The sequence below is a fragment of the Ictalurus punctatus genome, chromosome 2, assembly GCF_001660625.3.
Source record: "Ictalurus punctatus breed USDA103 chromosome 2, Coco_2.0, whole genome shotgun sequence".
NCBI lineage: Eukaryota > Metazoa > Chordata > Actinopteri > Siluriformes > Ictaluridae > Ictalurus > Ictalurus punctatus.
The window spans coordinates 11,360,177-11,377,071 of NC_030417.2; the positions used below are offsets into that span (position 1 = coordinate 11,360,177).

At 38.0% G+C, this 16,895-nt stretch overlaps 1 protein-coding gene across 2 annotated transcripts in view; it reads right to left on the reverse strand.

Moving 5' to 3' along the window:
- The window catches only part of gtf3c2 (general transcription factor IIIC, polypeptide 2, beta), a 42,402-nt gene that overhangs the window by 16,230 nt on the left and 9,277 nt on the right, over positions 1 to 16,895 (reverse strand). The window contains exons 1-10 of one of the 2 annotated variants that reach the window (XM_017494226.3): positions 13,741 to 14,007; positions 10,740 to 10,911; positions 10,378 to 10,615; positions 8,449 to 8,722; positions 8,028 to 8,122; positions 7,215 to 7,292; positions 7,018 to 7,116; positions 5,652 to 5,876; positions 2,936 to 3,047; positions 1,237 to 1,348 (exon numbers count right to left, since the gene is read on the reverse strand). In XM_017494226.3, the coding sequence (XP_017349715.1) occupies positions 1,237 to 1,348; positions 2,936 to 3,047; positions 5,652 to 5,876; positions 7,018 to 7,116; positions 7,215 to 7,292; positions 8,028 to 8,122; positions 8,449 to 8,722; positions 10,378 to 10,615; positions 10,740 to 10,905 (1,399 nt within the window). In that variant the 5' untranslated portion in view covers positions 10,906 to 10,911; positions 13,741 to 14,007. Of the gene's footprint in view, positions 1 to 1,236; positions 1,349 to 2,935; positions 3,048 to 5,651; positions 5,877 to 7,017; positions 7,117 to 7,214; positions 7,293 to 8,027; positions 8,123 to 8,448; positions 8,723 to 10,377; positions 10,616 to 10,739; positions 10,912 to 13,740; positions 14,008 to 16,895 lie in introns of those variants that run through there. The other variant, XM_017494234.3, reaches the window with a different exon arrangement.

Genomic DNA, 16,895 nt, shown 5'->3' on the forward strand with positions numbered 1-16,895 from the left:
ACTCATCATACCCCCAGTCCACTGGGGAAACTGGATTAAACACAAAGCTGGGATGGTTTGCTTGCTTTCCCTAGAGTGATGGCTCCACCCTTCTCCTGCTGCAATCATGGTGTGACAAAATATTCTGTCACGTAATGAGTATCAGGACATATGCAACTGGAGCAGTAAATACGTAATACTTCCCGCTGATCATAGAAACATGAGGGGTTTAAATAAACATAATCGGGGTGAAACACAAAACAGCTGTGATCAATAAGACCACGTGAGAGAAACATCCAATAACATAACAGGGTGGAGACAGGACATAAACTATAAGAAATACACGTGTAAGATGTTAAACAGAGTCCCTGAACCCGGAAGTGCTGCACCTCAGGTTTCAGAGAGCGCTGCGTGCTCCACCGCTCTGCGCAAAGGGAAATCCTGACAGTGTGTAAATGTTATTGCATATGCCACAAACCAAATGAAAAATTCAAATCACAACTCTTTAGAATATATTACTGTCAGATAAACAAAAATAGAGTTCTTTGGCAATAATTTAGTTTTTTTAATCATCATATATTTATTTATGTTTATGAATACATATTGGTTTGGTCATATTTACGAGTGCAAAGTCAAAAGACAATTGAAATGGATATAGTTTATGCCAGGGGTGTCCAATCTTATCTGCAAAGGGCCGGTGTGGGTGCAGGTTTTCATTCCAACCAAGCAGGAGTCATACCTGATTCCACCTGTTTAATCAGTTAAGCTTGGCTTTCAATGGCTTTCAATAGACTCAGGTGTGTCTTATGCTTGGTTGGTTTATGCACTGGAAGTATATTAAATAACAAAAACTAAAGTATCCGGATACTTAATTCGCCTCTCTGTATGAAGCTTTTACTGTCATAACACTCTCTATAAACCCGACAGAACAACATGAACATCACATAATCACATTTTCAGTCACTAATTATTGGGGCAAGTTCCACCCTAATAACTAGTACACTAGTGGTGTTATTGCTATTCCAAAATCAATAACATTAAAAGATAAATATTTCAGGTCAAGGACAAACATTACTTAAATTTTATTCATATCTCTTTATGTGGCTGAGAACAGCCTTCTGGCCTAGTGAGCGGAATTTATACATAGATTTGCTTTGATTTGCTGCCCTCTTCTGTTTAACAATACATAAAGGTTTGGGCTACTGATTCTAAGTACACACATCCACCCACAGTATTATTACTCTCACACTCACTGACCTGTAGCTTGATTTTGGGCTTGTAGATGCTCTGGGTGTGGCAGACTGTAAACACCAATATTTCCGTTAGAAAAGGCAGCAGCTATCAGTCCCAATCGAGGCACATGTGGGGCCTGTAGGAAAATGGTGTGTAGAATCCAGGTTTATTTCTTTCTTCAATTTATGCTAACATGATCAATCTGGAATGAAGGGCAGTGTGGGCTATTTCACATCACTGACTGACCAAAGTCTTTTTGTTCAATATAAACAAATGCTATTAAAATCTTAATTTTTAAAAAAATGTATTATGTATTCTATCGATGAACCCCAATAACCAGCTCTGAAAGGAGAATAGGATGTTCATAGGAAAAAGAAGGACTAACAGAAACCATTAGGTGGGTTAAATGGTTTTTAAATATACATTTGTCAGAAATATATATCATTAAGAAAGAGACTGAAGGAGAACTCACAGGTGTTTATAACGACTAAGAACATGTCCTTATCTCCCGTCACTCTTGTCTTTTTATCTCACTAAATGTTCTTTTTAACATATTTGTAGGTTTCTACACTGGGTGATGCATTTTGGGATTTGGAGTTAATCACTGAATCACACTAAAGACCAACACCCAACATGTTTCGGAAGCGTTTTTAGATGCGGGTCTAACTTGCATCAAGCTCTCGGATTTTGCTTCCGTGGTACATTTTGGGTCATTATCCATCTGTACTGTGGAGTGCCGTCCTGTCAGTTTTGCAGCATTTGACTGAATCTGAGGAGAAAGTAGAGCTCTATACACTTCTGAATTCATAATGCAACTTCTATCAGCAGTCAAATCATCAATAAACACCAGTGATCCAGTTCCATTGGCAGCCAAACATGCCCATGCCATAACATTTCCTCCACCATGTTTGACAGATGATGTGGCATCTGTCAAACATGATTTGGATCATGAGCCTTTTCTTTCCTTCTCCATACTCTTCTCTTCCCATCATTCTGGTACAAGTTAATTTTGGTTTCATCTGTCCACAGAATCTTGTTACAGAAATGGTCAGTCTTTTTTTTTTTTTTAAAGAGGTTTTTATTTAATTTTTTTAAGCAAAGTCTAATCTGGCCTTTCTGTTCTTGAGTGTTACTAGTGGGTTACATCTTGAAGTAAACTCTCTGTATGAAGGCATGTCTTGATTGTAGACTTTGACAATGATACGTCTACCTCCTCCAGCGTCTTGTTGATGGTGTGAAGGGGTTTTTCTTCAACAGGGAAAGAATTCTGTGATCATCCACTTTAGTTGTCTTCCGTGACCTTCCAGGCTTTTTGGTGTTGCTGAGCTTCTTTTTAAGAATGTATCAAATGGTAGATTTGGCCACTCCTAAAGTTTCTGCTGTCTCTCTGATACAAATAGGTCTGTTTTGTCAGAGGAAAGCACTATCCAGCTATTTCCTCATGCATGATACCCATGATTGATTATTGTCACTGTCACCATGGCATCATCACGATCTCCAGACCATGAGGCGAATGCTTTTCTGTTACACCATTTAGGAGCCCAATCAAGCCCTATTAAGTACTTCAAGAAGCTGTGCAATACCTGCATATTCCCAGTCTTTTGACACTATCACACTGCACTACATCATGTCGGTCATTTAATGTCCAGTCATTTTAACACCTTTAGAGACACCAGTGATGTTGGTTTTCATGAGCCTATGTCACTGTGAGGTGTGTATTTACCTTTCGTACCGTTGTAGGAACCTCCCAGGCTCCTGCGGGACACCACTTCAGGTTCCAGATGCAACCATCATCCACTGCCAGGGCATAGGCTAAGCGCGGGGATGATAAAGGTCTGAAGTATAAACAAAAAATAAGAAATAATAAGAATAATATAAAAGGGGTGGAGAAAAAGTGGTAGTTGACATTATTACATAATGTACTGACAGCTACTTAGCTAGTTAAGTAGATCAGTATGTATGAATTCCTAGTGGGGGAAGACTTGATGTAACCCTAGTCCTTATCCTCTCCAAATATTTTGATGTAGCACATCGTGTTTTTTTTCTCCTCAAATCGCAAGTACCAATATTTTTTGGGGCTAGCATCTTTATTCTTTCGAGTTGATATACAAGGTGTCTGAAAAGTCAGGAACCAATGGGAATGTGTTGAGCAAATATGTTGATCTGAATATGTTGAGCAAAATCTGCAAAAACCTGATACAGTAACTGAGAAAAGTATAATGGTGCATATGTTGTAAATAATAAATGATATGTATATATGTAGTTTTACTCTCATTGGTTAGGTTCATTGGTTTTCAGACACACTGTATTGTCCTAGAAGGAAAGTTACATAACAGCATAGAGTTGCACATGATTTTAGTCAGTTTCATTAGTGTTTCTGATGTGTTCCTGATTCTGAAATGATCACCTGTCATCTGTGCATACCCAGCAAAAATTTTCTACTGTGAAGCACATTGTGCCTCAGCTGATGAGTGTAAAGCATTGGGATTGTATGTTTTGGGATGACACATCTGCATACCAAATGGAACCTTTGAAATGAAAAGTAGGGTTTGTTTTCTTTCTCTGGTTTGTTGAACCTATTTGTTTGCTAGGCTACATTATTAAGACCACCAGGAAAGTAAGAGCATAAGGACGTACATATCTGTGTGTACACAGCACTATGCAAAAGTTTCAGGCACAGCATTTTTCCTGTTTTGCTGCATTAAAACCTGGAATTAAAATGCATTATTTAGAGGTTTGTACCACTTGATTTAAGCAACATGCCTACCACTTTGAAGGTGCAAAATATTTTTTTATTGTGACACAAACAATAATTAAGTCCAAAAAAATATATTGAGTGTGCATAAGGCTATACTTTGTAGAGCCACCTTTTGCTGCAATTACAGGTGGAAGTCTCCATTAGCTTAGCACATCTAGATACTGGGATTTTTGCCCATTCTTCAAGGCAAAACTGCTCCAGCTCCTTCAGGATGGGTTTTGTTGGTGCACAGCAATCTTCACTTCATCTAACAGATTCTCAATTGGATTGAGGTCTTGGCTTTGACTAGGCCATTCCAAGACATTTAAAATGTTTCTCTTTAAACCACTCCAGTATAGTTTTAGCAATATGTTTAGGGTCTTTGTCCTGCTGGAAGGTGAACCTCCATCCCAGACACAATTCTGGCAGACTGAAACAGGTTTTCCTCAAGAATTTGCATACATTTTGTCCCATCGATCTTTCTTTCAATCCTGACCAGTTTTCCAGTCCCTGCCGATGAAAAGCAGCTCCACAGCATGATGCTGCCAACACCGTGCTTCACTGTTTGAATGGTGTTCTCGGGGTGATGGGAAGTGTTGGGTCTGCGCCACACATAGTGTTTCCCATGAGGGCCAAAAAGTTACATGTTAGTCTTATCTGACCAGAGAATCTTCTTCCATGTGTTTGGGGAGTCTGCCACATTCAGTTTGGCAAACTCCAAACATGTTTTCTTTTCTTTTTTTCTGGCTACTCTTCCATAAAGCTGTGCTCTGTGTAGTGTACAGATTAAAGTGGTCATATGGATAGATACTCCCACCTCCACTGTTAACTTGTTCAGTGTTCAATGTTATCTTTGGTGTCTTTGTTGAATCCTTGATTGATTATTTTAATTCTAGTTTGTAATGCAACAAAACAGGAAAAACACCAAGGGATGGAATACTTTCGCAAGGCACTTTGTACTGCATATTTTATGCCTGACGCATTAGTGTGTTGGTAGAAAAGAAAGAAATTTGATTTCTAAATATAAATAAAGATAAATGTAATGTTGCATGAAAATTTTATGTTAAATTTTTGTGTAATGAACCATATTTTAATCTAGTACTAGACCATGAGTCGCTCTGGGATTATAACTGTGGCAAAGTAAATTATAATTCAATTTTGGATTGTTTTTATTAGTTTACTGCTTCATATAATTTACTTCTAAAAACACTTTTAAAGGTATTATTTTTGAAGGCAACACTTCACTTCTGCAATACAGTACAGTATATGAAGTACATTTGTAGATCAAAGATTCGATCTGTGTTTCCTGCATTGCCAAAATCACAGGACTTTAAATGCAAACCACTTAAAACGATTACTTCAACACGAACGATTCTACTGAAACATATCAGTCAGATTGTCTGGCATACCATGGACACATGAATTTATTTTCAGTCTTGTTTAAGCTATTAATCTGTATAAGAATTATAAACTGTAAAATCTGATCATTTATTTTTCTAGTATAATTCATTGCCATAAAAAAAAAATCTGTCCCTATCTAAAACTCATATTATATTATATTATATATATATATATATATATATATATATATATATATATATATATATATATATATATATATATATATATATATATACACATACATACACACATACGCTTTTTATTATAATAACAGGTAATAAATAAAAAGAGAGCTCCTCACCTACTCATCTGTAGCTTGCCTAGATCCCATAGTTGGAGGAGAGCATGTTCTGTGTGAAGTGTGTTAATTTTGTGCCGGTCATCCATATTTCTGTTACAGTAAAGAGCAGCATACTGCGTATGTGCAGCACCTTCAGGGACAGGACACCACTCCATGGCCCAGACGGGGCCTCCAACGAAGAACAGAGAGTCCCACCTTTCTGCATTCGGTGACATGGATTCAAACCTGCAATCCAAGTGACTAGTAAATATATTTACTGTACTGAAAAGAACCTCTGCACCTGGTGTGTCCAGATGTGAGTACTCCAGGGTTTTTCCATAGTCTAATACAGGGGTTCCCAAACTAGGGGTTGTGACATTTACAAAAAAGATAATAATAAATTTAAGCTAATGTCTAAACAAATATATTTTGAATCAGAAAAAGCAAACAAACAAACAAACAAAAAAACCCAGTTTGGAAACCTGGCTTCCGGTCCAGAATATTTGTTTGAATTTGGATTGGCCTCTTGTCAGGTTATAGCCACGCCCCCCCAATGCCCCATCACAACCTCATGAATCATTATGAGGAGAAGTTGCATGTTTATAGAGCTGTAACTTGGCTTTCAAGCAGTTGAATGTCCTGAATGAGTGGAGCGTGGAGCTTTGTGTACATGAATGGAAATGGGGGCAGGCTCAAGGAGTAAAAATGAAATAAAATAAAATAAAAATGAAATCTTATTCAACTATATTCAACCTATATCCCTTGTTTTTTTTATCAATTTTTTTTTTTAAAACTAATCTTACCTTACTTATGTACTACTCTAGACAGTTAGTAGTTGGAGTACTAACACTAACTGGTTAGTGTATGAATTTTAAAAACATCTCATGCAGCCTTTAAACCTACCAAAATTCTTGCATACCAATGTTCTGGATTTTCTAGATTAGGTCATACTTTTAAATGTAAAGTTTTTTTAATTTGCGTCACAGGCCATGACAACAATCACAATGACAGCGACAGAGAATCAGAGCTCATCAGTGTGTTAAACATCTTTTCTTTGAAACCTGATGGACAGGGATGTTTTGGCTCTGACATAGGAAATGTCTTCCAGATGCACACAAGATATGCAGGCGAGTGCTTGAACAATGCTGCTGGCGTTACCGCTACTTCTGCATGCACAAAGTATAAATCAGACCCTTCTGCTTCACATCAGGCTGTATCACACCACCTCGGCATGGATTTTCCTTTAACAAACAACACTTCCCGTTAGAAAGGTAAGTCCGTGCAAGGAATAGTCCTTTGGGATAATTTACCCAAAATGTTTGGGAACCCCAGGCCTAACATATCTCTATCACAGAGATAAAATGATGACGGTCCATCATTTCTTTACCTTTTCACCTTCTGCAGCGTACCCTGTTCCTTGATTCCCTCGCGGTCTAACGTAAAACTCATTGACTCCTTCTCCTGGGGTAAATATTTTTCTGCCTCCCTGATAGAAGTCAAAGAGATTCATTTTTAAAAAGTCAATTTATTGTCAAGTACGTAAACTGGAGAAAACAAGTGATATTCCTTAATATTCCACAATACCTGAAAGACAATAGATGCCAGTCACTGACTGAAGGAATCCACTCAGGAAACACCCATGAGGATGAATGCTTATCACGGCTAGAAAAAGTATTCACAAGGCAAGGAGACAAATAGTTAAGATTTGTGTATGGAAATGATGGCCAGTTGTCAGTAGAGGTCGACCGATACTGGATTTTACCGATAACCATGTTGGGCAGTACCCGCCGATAAACGATTAATCAACCGATAGTTTTTAAAACTGATATTGAATGAAAGCACTCAAAAGTAAAATACTGCTGAACATTATTACAATGTACAAATGTACCCTGAAAATGTACTCTACTTTTTAAAATGAAATAAATAAATACATTTTTATATATATAATATAACACACACAGAAGTGGTAGCACAGCAGCTAAGACATTGGACTTTTGATCGGAAGTTCAAATCCCAGCACTGCCAAGCTGTCACTGTTGGGATCTTGAGCAAGGCCCTTAGCCCTCAACTGCTCACTTGTATAAAATGATAATTGTAAGCCGCTCTGGATAAAGGCGTCTGCCAAATGCTGTAATCTAAAATATATAATATATTAACCATTAATAAATATTAAAGCAAACAAAAAGATATGCATCCAAAAAGACAAAACATAAATAAAAATAGAGACATCCAGTTATCGGTGCTGATTAATCTGCAAAACCAATCAATCAATCGACCTCTAGTTGTCAGGAGAAGGCCTACATCTGTATCAAAACTGACAGAATTTCAGCAATCTGTATATCTGTGTAAAAACAAACAAACAAAAAAAACCCCAACACCCAAGTGTAAATGACTTACAATTCTTTGGTGTTTCTAAAGGATTTCCAAATGGGTTGCATGGCACTGCTGGAAAGCCCATTATTTCCAACCACCTTGTGATTAGACGGCAAGTTCTATAAAGTAAAACAGTTGGATTAACACTGATGGCAAACTTTTCTCCCAACAAACCTGAGAACAACTAACTTTCCTACATTTGACTCCTGACAGACTACAAAATGTCTTTAGATTTTCAAATAACATAAAAAAAAGTCAAACAAAGTAGATATGAGACGTGACCCTTCATGACTGATTATACACAGGGGAACTGCAAAAGCATTATGCTATGAGTCAGTGAACACACCCTAAAGTCTACCCTAAATATTCCCTTAATTCATGCATTCAACTATTCTTCAGTAATAACACTGCCAACATAATGTTTAAAATTGTAATGCATGTTTACTTTATAGTGTTGTTTACATGACTCCGAATCTTCATAATCGTCATCCTCATCTTCCTCACTTTCCACCTCTCTGTGGTCCCCTGGGTCAAAGTCGGCATCGTCGTTCAGATCGCTGTCATCATCTGCAGCTTTCCTTTTCTTCCCTCTGGCTTTTCCTGAGGGCTTTTTCTGAGATGGACTGCTCGACCGGCCCAGTCCATTTTGCTCTCTCTTTGTGAAGGATTTTTCAAACTTTTCAAGGTCTTTGCTGATATTGTGAAGGTACTCCAGAGCACTGGGCATAAATAGGTAGAATAATAAAGACAGTATTTACAGTATTTTACTTGAGGTTGGTACAGCCATCGGTAAAACAGTGACTATATTATGGCCACTGGAGGGGCTTAGTGGTTATAAGTGATCTTCTCTGGTATGTATAGTTTCTGAGAACAAAAATCAGACTTAAGACAAAAACACAGTTCCACAGTTCATTGCAAAAAAAATAATCTTAAAACTTCACGCCATTTCCATCGTACATGAAAGTTACAGAACTCAAAGCACAATTGCACCAATGTCGAATTATATCTTATGTTCAAAAATAATAATGACAACAAACATAAATAAATACAGCTGAAAGGCGATCGGCTGGGATCGGTCACAGGAGCCTGGAGCCTATCCCAGGGGACTCGGGGCAAACGGTGGGGGACACCCTCGACGTGGTGCCTCCCCATTGCAGGGCACAATCACACACATTCAAACACTATCGAAAATTTAGAGATGTTAATAAGCCTACAGCACATGTCTTTGGACAGGGGAAAAACACAAACTCCACGCACACAGCGTGGAGGCAGGAATCAAACCCCAAACCCCAGAGGTGCGAGGAAAACGTGTCACACTTAACTCTTAAGTGTTTTTGTCTTAAGTCTTATTTTTGTTCTCAGAAACTTTATATATATCAGAGCAGATCTCGTATAACCACTAAAACCCTACAGTGTCCAGTTCATGCCAAATTACACAGAACATTATTACAGAGTCCATACATTAACATTTAACATACTGTTCTTCTGTAAGTTTTGTGATTGCACCTCAGTGCTAACGCTGAAAAATTTTTAACTGAAACCTGCCCCTATAAAATGACCATGGCAGAATCTGACACAGAGGCTGGTTCCCGAGTGGCGCAACAGAAATGCGTTTGCCTCCTCGTCAGGTGGCTGTGGGTTCAAATCCTGATGATGCCACAATCTTCTGTAGTTAGGGGCCATGGGAGCAAAATTGGCCACACCCTCTGAATGGAAGATTACTCTACCGTGTGATTCAAAAAGATGTGGTTGGCAGGCTTGATTCTCTCACTCAGAGGATGTTGGTAAGTGCAGTATGACTGGGGAGAGTCTAATGTGTGCCTCCATTTTGATCAAATGTGTTTTTAGAGAAGTGAGACAGCGCACCACAGAGCTGTGCTTCACAACACAATCCAAACTAATCAATAATGAAATTCGGTGCAAACTATTTTGTTGATTGATTTTTCAGAATTAGCTGTTGCAGGCCAAATACATTAGACCCAAATACACACCATATACATAGCCAAGATGGATGAAAGAAAAGACATCCTGAGGAGTAGTCGGACTCGTCATAGGAATACAATAAGATAGATGATGTAGATGCAGAAGAGTGTGCGAAAAGAGTTATAATGCGAAGAAACCGAACAGCTGGAAATAGCAGACTATTAAAAATGTTATATTTCATAATCTTTTTGCCATGAGCAGTGGAGGACTCGTTAGCTGAAACAGTGAATTCTGTGATTGATCACTCCTCCGACAGCTAAAACATATAGTAACGAAATTTATGTGGGTTGTTTATTCTTTTTTACTACAGATTGACGAGGTAGAAATTAATACATAACTTGCATTCAAGTTAATACATAACAGTATTCATCCTAAAATCTAGAAAGCTTACACTTTGGCAGCTTTTCTCTTCGGGCGTCCACTTGGAGTCATCTCAGGGCTTTCTGGAATGGCAGAGCTGTCGTGATTAACAGGTACTTCACTGGGGGCAGACTTCATTTTTGTTGGATCACTGTCTTGGTTGTTTACTGTTTTTCTTGGACGTCCCCTTTTTTTCTGTGGCTTGTTCTGTGGTGGTAAAACCTCTTGTTCAGTATCAGAGGGACCCTGAGAGCTGGCTGCTGTCTGTCCTGCTAATGCAAAATATGTTTTAAAATGACACAAACTGTTACTTTATACCCATTTTTTCTCAGAGGAAAATAGAGATGACAAAACGAATGATCTCCGCACAACTCAAAAATGCATCCAACTTGCCTTCGTACATCTCTTCAAGTGTGTTACTTTTAATATTAGAGTCTTGAAGCACTTTGGTCCCCAGTGTATCACCACCAGTTCCAGTGTCCATGTGGTTATTCTGTTTATTCAGATCGTCCGTGTCGTTTTTGCAGGGAACCCCCATTAACGAGGTTTCACAGCACATCAGCACCTTTAAAGGAAAGTTGCAGGAAGACAGTTAGCCAGTGATAATGCGCTGTGTGTGTGTGTGTGTGTGTGTAACTGCAGACTCAAAGCATAGTGCGAGGACACACTAACCTTTCTGAGGACACGTCATTACATTAGATAGCTGCAGTGCTGTAACAAATCCTCATTTCTTCAGTTTTTTTGTACATGTCATAACTAAATAATTTTAGATGATCAAACTAATTACAACATAAAAACAAAAGCAACCTGAATAAACACACAGTAAAATTTTCCATCCATCCATCTTCTATACCACTTATCCTTTTCAGGGTCACGGGAAAACCTGGAGCCTATCCCAGGGAGCATCAGGCACAAGGGGGGGGGTACACCCTGGACATGGTGCCAATCCACCACAGGGAACAATCACATACACATTCACACACTACGAACACTTTAGACATGCCAATCAACCTACCATGCATGTCTTTGGACTGGGGGAGGAAACCCCCACAGCACAGGGAGAACATGCAAACCCGGCACACACAGGGAATCGAACCCCTAACAATGCAGGTGTGAGGCGAACCTGCTAACCACTAAGCCACCATGCACCCCGGTAGTTGTTATTATTTACATTTTTTTTATTGAAGCAAAAAAAAAGTTATCCAACACCTATCACCAATGTGAAAAACTAATTGCCCCCTTAAACGTAAAATCTGGCTGTGCCATCATTAGCAGCAATAACTGCAACCAAACGCTTCCAATAACTGGAGATCAGTCTTTCACTTACTCCAGGACTAAAACTTACTCATATGCTTTGGATCATTGTCTTGCTGCATAATCCAGTTGCGCTTGAGTTTCAATTTATGGACTGCAGACCGGATATTCTCCTTTAGGATTTTCAGGTAGAGCGCAGGATTCATGTTTCCCTCAGTTATTGCAAGTTGCCCAGAAGCAGCAAAGCATCCCCACACCATCACACGTCCACCCCATGCTTGACCGTAGGTATGATGATGTTTTTGTGGAATTCTGTGTTTGGTTTACTCCAGATGTAGCAGGACCCCTGTCTTCAGTGACCTTTATTGATGTAAGAGAGACCTGTAGCTCCTTTGATGTTGTCCTTGGCTCTTTTGTGACTTCCTGGATGAGTCGTTGCTGTGCTCTTGGAGGAATTTTGGAAGGTCGGCCACTTATGCGAATGATCTCTACTGTGCCAAGTTTTTCCATTTGGAGATAATGGATCTCACTGTGGTTTTTTGGAGTCCAGAGCCTTTGAAATAGCTTTGTAACCCTTCCAAGACTGATGTATTTCAATCACCTTCCTCATCATTTCTGGAATTTCTTTCAAATTTGGCTTAGTGTGTTACTGGGTAAGACCTTTTAACCAACATCATGTTATTGAAAAAGTTCTATTTAAGTGTTGATTTGATTGAACAGAATTTGCAGTAATCAGGTCTGGTTGTGTCTAGTCAAGTTGAACCCCATTATGAATGCAGTTTCATAGATTTGGGGAATTAGTAACTACGAGGGCAAATACATTTTCACACAGGCCCAGTTGGTATTGGATAACTTTTTTGCATTAATAAATAACATTATCATTTAAAACTATATTTTGTGTTCAATCAGGTTGCCTTTGTTTTATCTTAAATTTTGTTTCAATTTCTGAAACAGTTAATATGAGCTATACACACACACACACACAAAAAAAATCAGAGCACCGTAAATATTGAGTCACGACAGGTAACACAACTATGCTGTCTCATATAAACAAGAACACAGTTCTAGTCCTATTGTTGTATTCTGGTCAATTTTGACTGATCCTCGATCACAACTAGTCATCTGACTGATACAAAGCTTACTGACTTTGTCCATTTGTAAGGAACATGTCACTGTGACCACACACTGCCACTCAGGCATGAATGAACACACACACACACACACACACACACACACACACACACACACACACACACACACACACACACACACACACACACACACACACACACACACACTGGACTGAATGAATTAGTTAGGTTGGGAAATGTAATGTTGATTTTAATGATTTAGTACTCTACTTTGTGGCACTGTTCATTTTGTTTTGTTGTTTAGGTCAATTTTATATAAGGTCATGTTACCTTTTAAACCTGATTCAAATTGTAATGCTTGGAAACCCTGCTGAAAAAACAAACAATAGAAACCAGCATAGAATTTGTAATGGTTTTAACGGGAATTGAACTGGTTTTAACAGAAACTGTTATGGTCCCTGTGGGTCTCTACTGGTTATTTGTTGCCTTCTATTAGTGGCATGTCATGTCTGGTGGATACCATTAAGGACCAATAATAGTAAGCACATGGTTTGTAGTGGTATTTGAAGTGGAAACCATTACAATTTCTGTGATAGTTTCTTTTTTTTCTTTTCTTTCAGCAGGGAAGTAAGTATCTTGGTTCAACTTTGACCCAGCAGATGAGCCTAGCAGCCTTTAACCATCACTCCACAAGGTGTTCCTCTGTTTTAAGGTTATATTAAAAACAATAGGTGCTAGTAAATATTTCAAAATATATTTAAACACTTAAACGAAAAGTCTTAATATTCAAGTTTCATGGACACAACCACTAAAGTTGTGCACATGAACCTTATGTTAGTTTTAGTAAGGCGATACATTACTAGCTAGTTAGCTAGCTCTCAGCTAGCTTTTCTCTCTTTCTTAATCCCACATTGTCATGCTGAATGTATTCCTATAAAAAATAATAATAATAAATGCGAAAACCCCATCACACAGTCAGTAAACGAACGTGTACACAACATACATAAAGGCTTTTCCCCGGGTTTAATCGGGGTTTATGTTTGGCTCACCGTGTTGGGTCACGCTAAAGAAGCCCCTCACCATTCGATATTCTCCGGTTCGAATCCGCCTCACACTGATCACGACTAAAGAAGCAAACTTAAACGTTTAACTAAAACATAACACGCATATCCGTGTAATGAATACTAATCTATAGCTCAGTGGAAAAACTGTTTATAATTGATCACCAGAGCATTAATTCACACGTGCCTCTAGTTAGTTGGATATGTCCGTTTGACATGTCCGCCATGTTTTCATGGGAGCAGAAGATTGATCTCTACCGCCCCCCAGTGACAAGCAGAGAATGCGCACCGGTCATACAAACAGGAACTACAGGGTTGTCACGATAAAAATAAACATATCATACAATACTACACCAGCGTAATATTGTGTTAACTCATACTTCAAATCTACTAAATGAACCAAATTTACAGAAGTACATAGCTATAAATGAAAACAGACAAACTGCGTTTTCCTCCGAATACTTCTATAATATAGGTCAGGCAGTCAGGTGTCCACAATCCACAAAAAAATTATTAAAGACTGAGAAAGCATTTATGCAAGTGGAGGTCTTTATAGCTGCACAATCTACTCGGAAGCTTAACAAATTGAATTTTCTCCATTCTGGTTTGTCACATTTGGTTCCTCTAGCAAATTTTGCTTAGAAATCAAACGTCCAAAAACAGTATCATTCAGCATGTATTGGAAATGTCTGTTTTCATCTTCTTGAAACACACACACACACACAATGCTGAACTTATGCCCAACGTCAAAATTTCAGTCTACCATGCTGATAGAAACAAAAGAATCTAGCACAGAAATTCTAATGGTTTCTACTACAAATACCATTACAAACCATCAACTAACCACAGGGACCATTCAATTTTCCATTAAAACCAATACAATTTCCATTATACCCATTAAAACCATTACAAACTCTATGATGGTTTCTATTGTTTTTGTTTTTCAGCAGGCTAGTTTTGGTGCATATCTTTACATTCCTTTGCTTGTTGCTAACCACTGCACTAAACACTTAACTTCTACCAGCACTCTAGCGCCGAAAATCTTCAGAAGCAACTGGAATAAAGTTGGTTTGATGTTGGACGTTCGATATTTGCAGATATGCGGAAATTAAGGGACCGTCTCTAAAGTTACATACGACATTGTTAAACACGTTTCTAACTTCAATAGCATTTGAAGAGAATGACTTACACACACAAAACCATCTGGAAAGTGTTCATCTAGGTATCAGGTATGAGAAACACCTCTTAGAGTTTTGATATTTTTGAGATATTTATCAAAATAAGCTATTAAATCATATGTAAATTAGACATGAATTTCACTACAGAATGGGCTCATACACAAAATATACCATTATTTAAAGCTCAATAGCATTTGAAGGGAATGGTGTACAGTCACACAACTAACTGGAAAGTGTTCATCTAGGTGTCGGGTATGAGAAACACCTTTTATATTTTTGATATTTAACCCTACAATGCATGAACCAAAAAAATCTTCACGAATGCATGAAGTGGGTTAAAATGACCCGTACTGGATTGAATGGTTTTCTTAAAAAAAAAATAGATGCCCTATTAATGAAATAATGAAAAGAAATGAAGATCCACAACTGTTTTAATACTTCAAACATTTTGATTTGTTTTCTTTAAATTTATTTATGTACATGTTTAGATTGTGGGTGTGAGCCAAAGGAATTCCAAATTATTTACATAGGCAGCACTTCCAGTCAACCTTTTGAGCCCTTTTGAGCTGCTTCTTTGACATAGAAAGGCATGCCACAAGAAACCACCTCTTGCAGCAGTGAAATTCAATCTGAAAAATGATCATAGTAATCTTATCAAACTGCTCAGTAATCAATTAGTCTCTCTCTTTCATTCACTCTCTCTTACAAACACACACTTGTAAACAAAATGGTGTGCCCATAAAAATGTTAGAACCATTGCTACATTACCGACCAAAATGTTTTTGCACCCGGGGATTTTGAGGCAGCACATAATGAGCAGTAATGTCCCCTCTTGAATACTGAAAACATGCAGTTATATGTTAGCTCTGTTGGCAAATGGTACATACTGTAAATAGAATTACCATATGTTTACTACTTAATACTAATACTTAGTATGATGTTACAACATGTGTGGTTTTTCTGTGATAAAAAAATCTATACTTTATACCGTAGTCTAAATGACAGGGTTTTTTTTTTTTTACAAGTAATAAATTACCTGAGGCTTTCAGAAGTTCCTCTGCCATTGTCAGTCGCAGATGTTCCATGTGCTCCTTGGATGAGTTTATAGTCAAATGGCAAGGGATATTTGGAAACACACCAACAACTTTTTTGTCATCTACATAAGACAAGATAAGGTAATGTTTTTTTTTTTTATTGTCCATGGGAGATTGTTTCACCACAGCAGCCATACATACAAACAAAACACATACATCTAAATCCATTAATCATATTCAAAACACTATTTGCATAATCTACATTGAACAAACATTGAAGAGCCTGAGCCTCCACATAAAGTACAGTTTGCTCTGACCCTTCCTCTGTGTAGCATCAATTTACCCGCTCCATTCTAGTTTGTTGCATAGGTACACTCCAGGGTTCTTACAAGACTGAAGTAAATCAACATTCTGCTCCACAAATTTATAAGAACTGTGTCAGAGTTTATTATAAGATAGAGACGGTCCCTTAATTTCCACATTTCCGCGAATATCGAACGTCCAACGTCAAACCAACTTTATTCCAGTTCAGAAGCATACAAAAAGGATTTGATTTAGTATTGTAGATACATGTACAGTGTGTGTCATTTAGAAAATCACTTTTAATAAGACCAGCTACCTGTAGATAGAACAGGGGAGCTCATATTAACTACTGTTGAATAGTAATTCTTATTGGAAATGTACACAAATCCCAGGTATCAAACTGATGTTAGCCCAACATCAGTTTTGAATAACAATGCTGGGCCAGCATCAACAAACGAGCAATTTTCATAAATTACCCTCCAAAAGGTGTTTTGTTTCATGTGGTGCGTTCAGAGATGCTTTTCTGCTCACAACTCTTGTAAAGAGTGTGTATTTGAGTTCATGTAGCCTTTCTGTCAGCTTAAACCCATCTGGTCACTCTCCTTTGACCTCTTATTAACATTCTTTT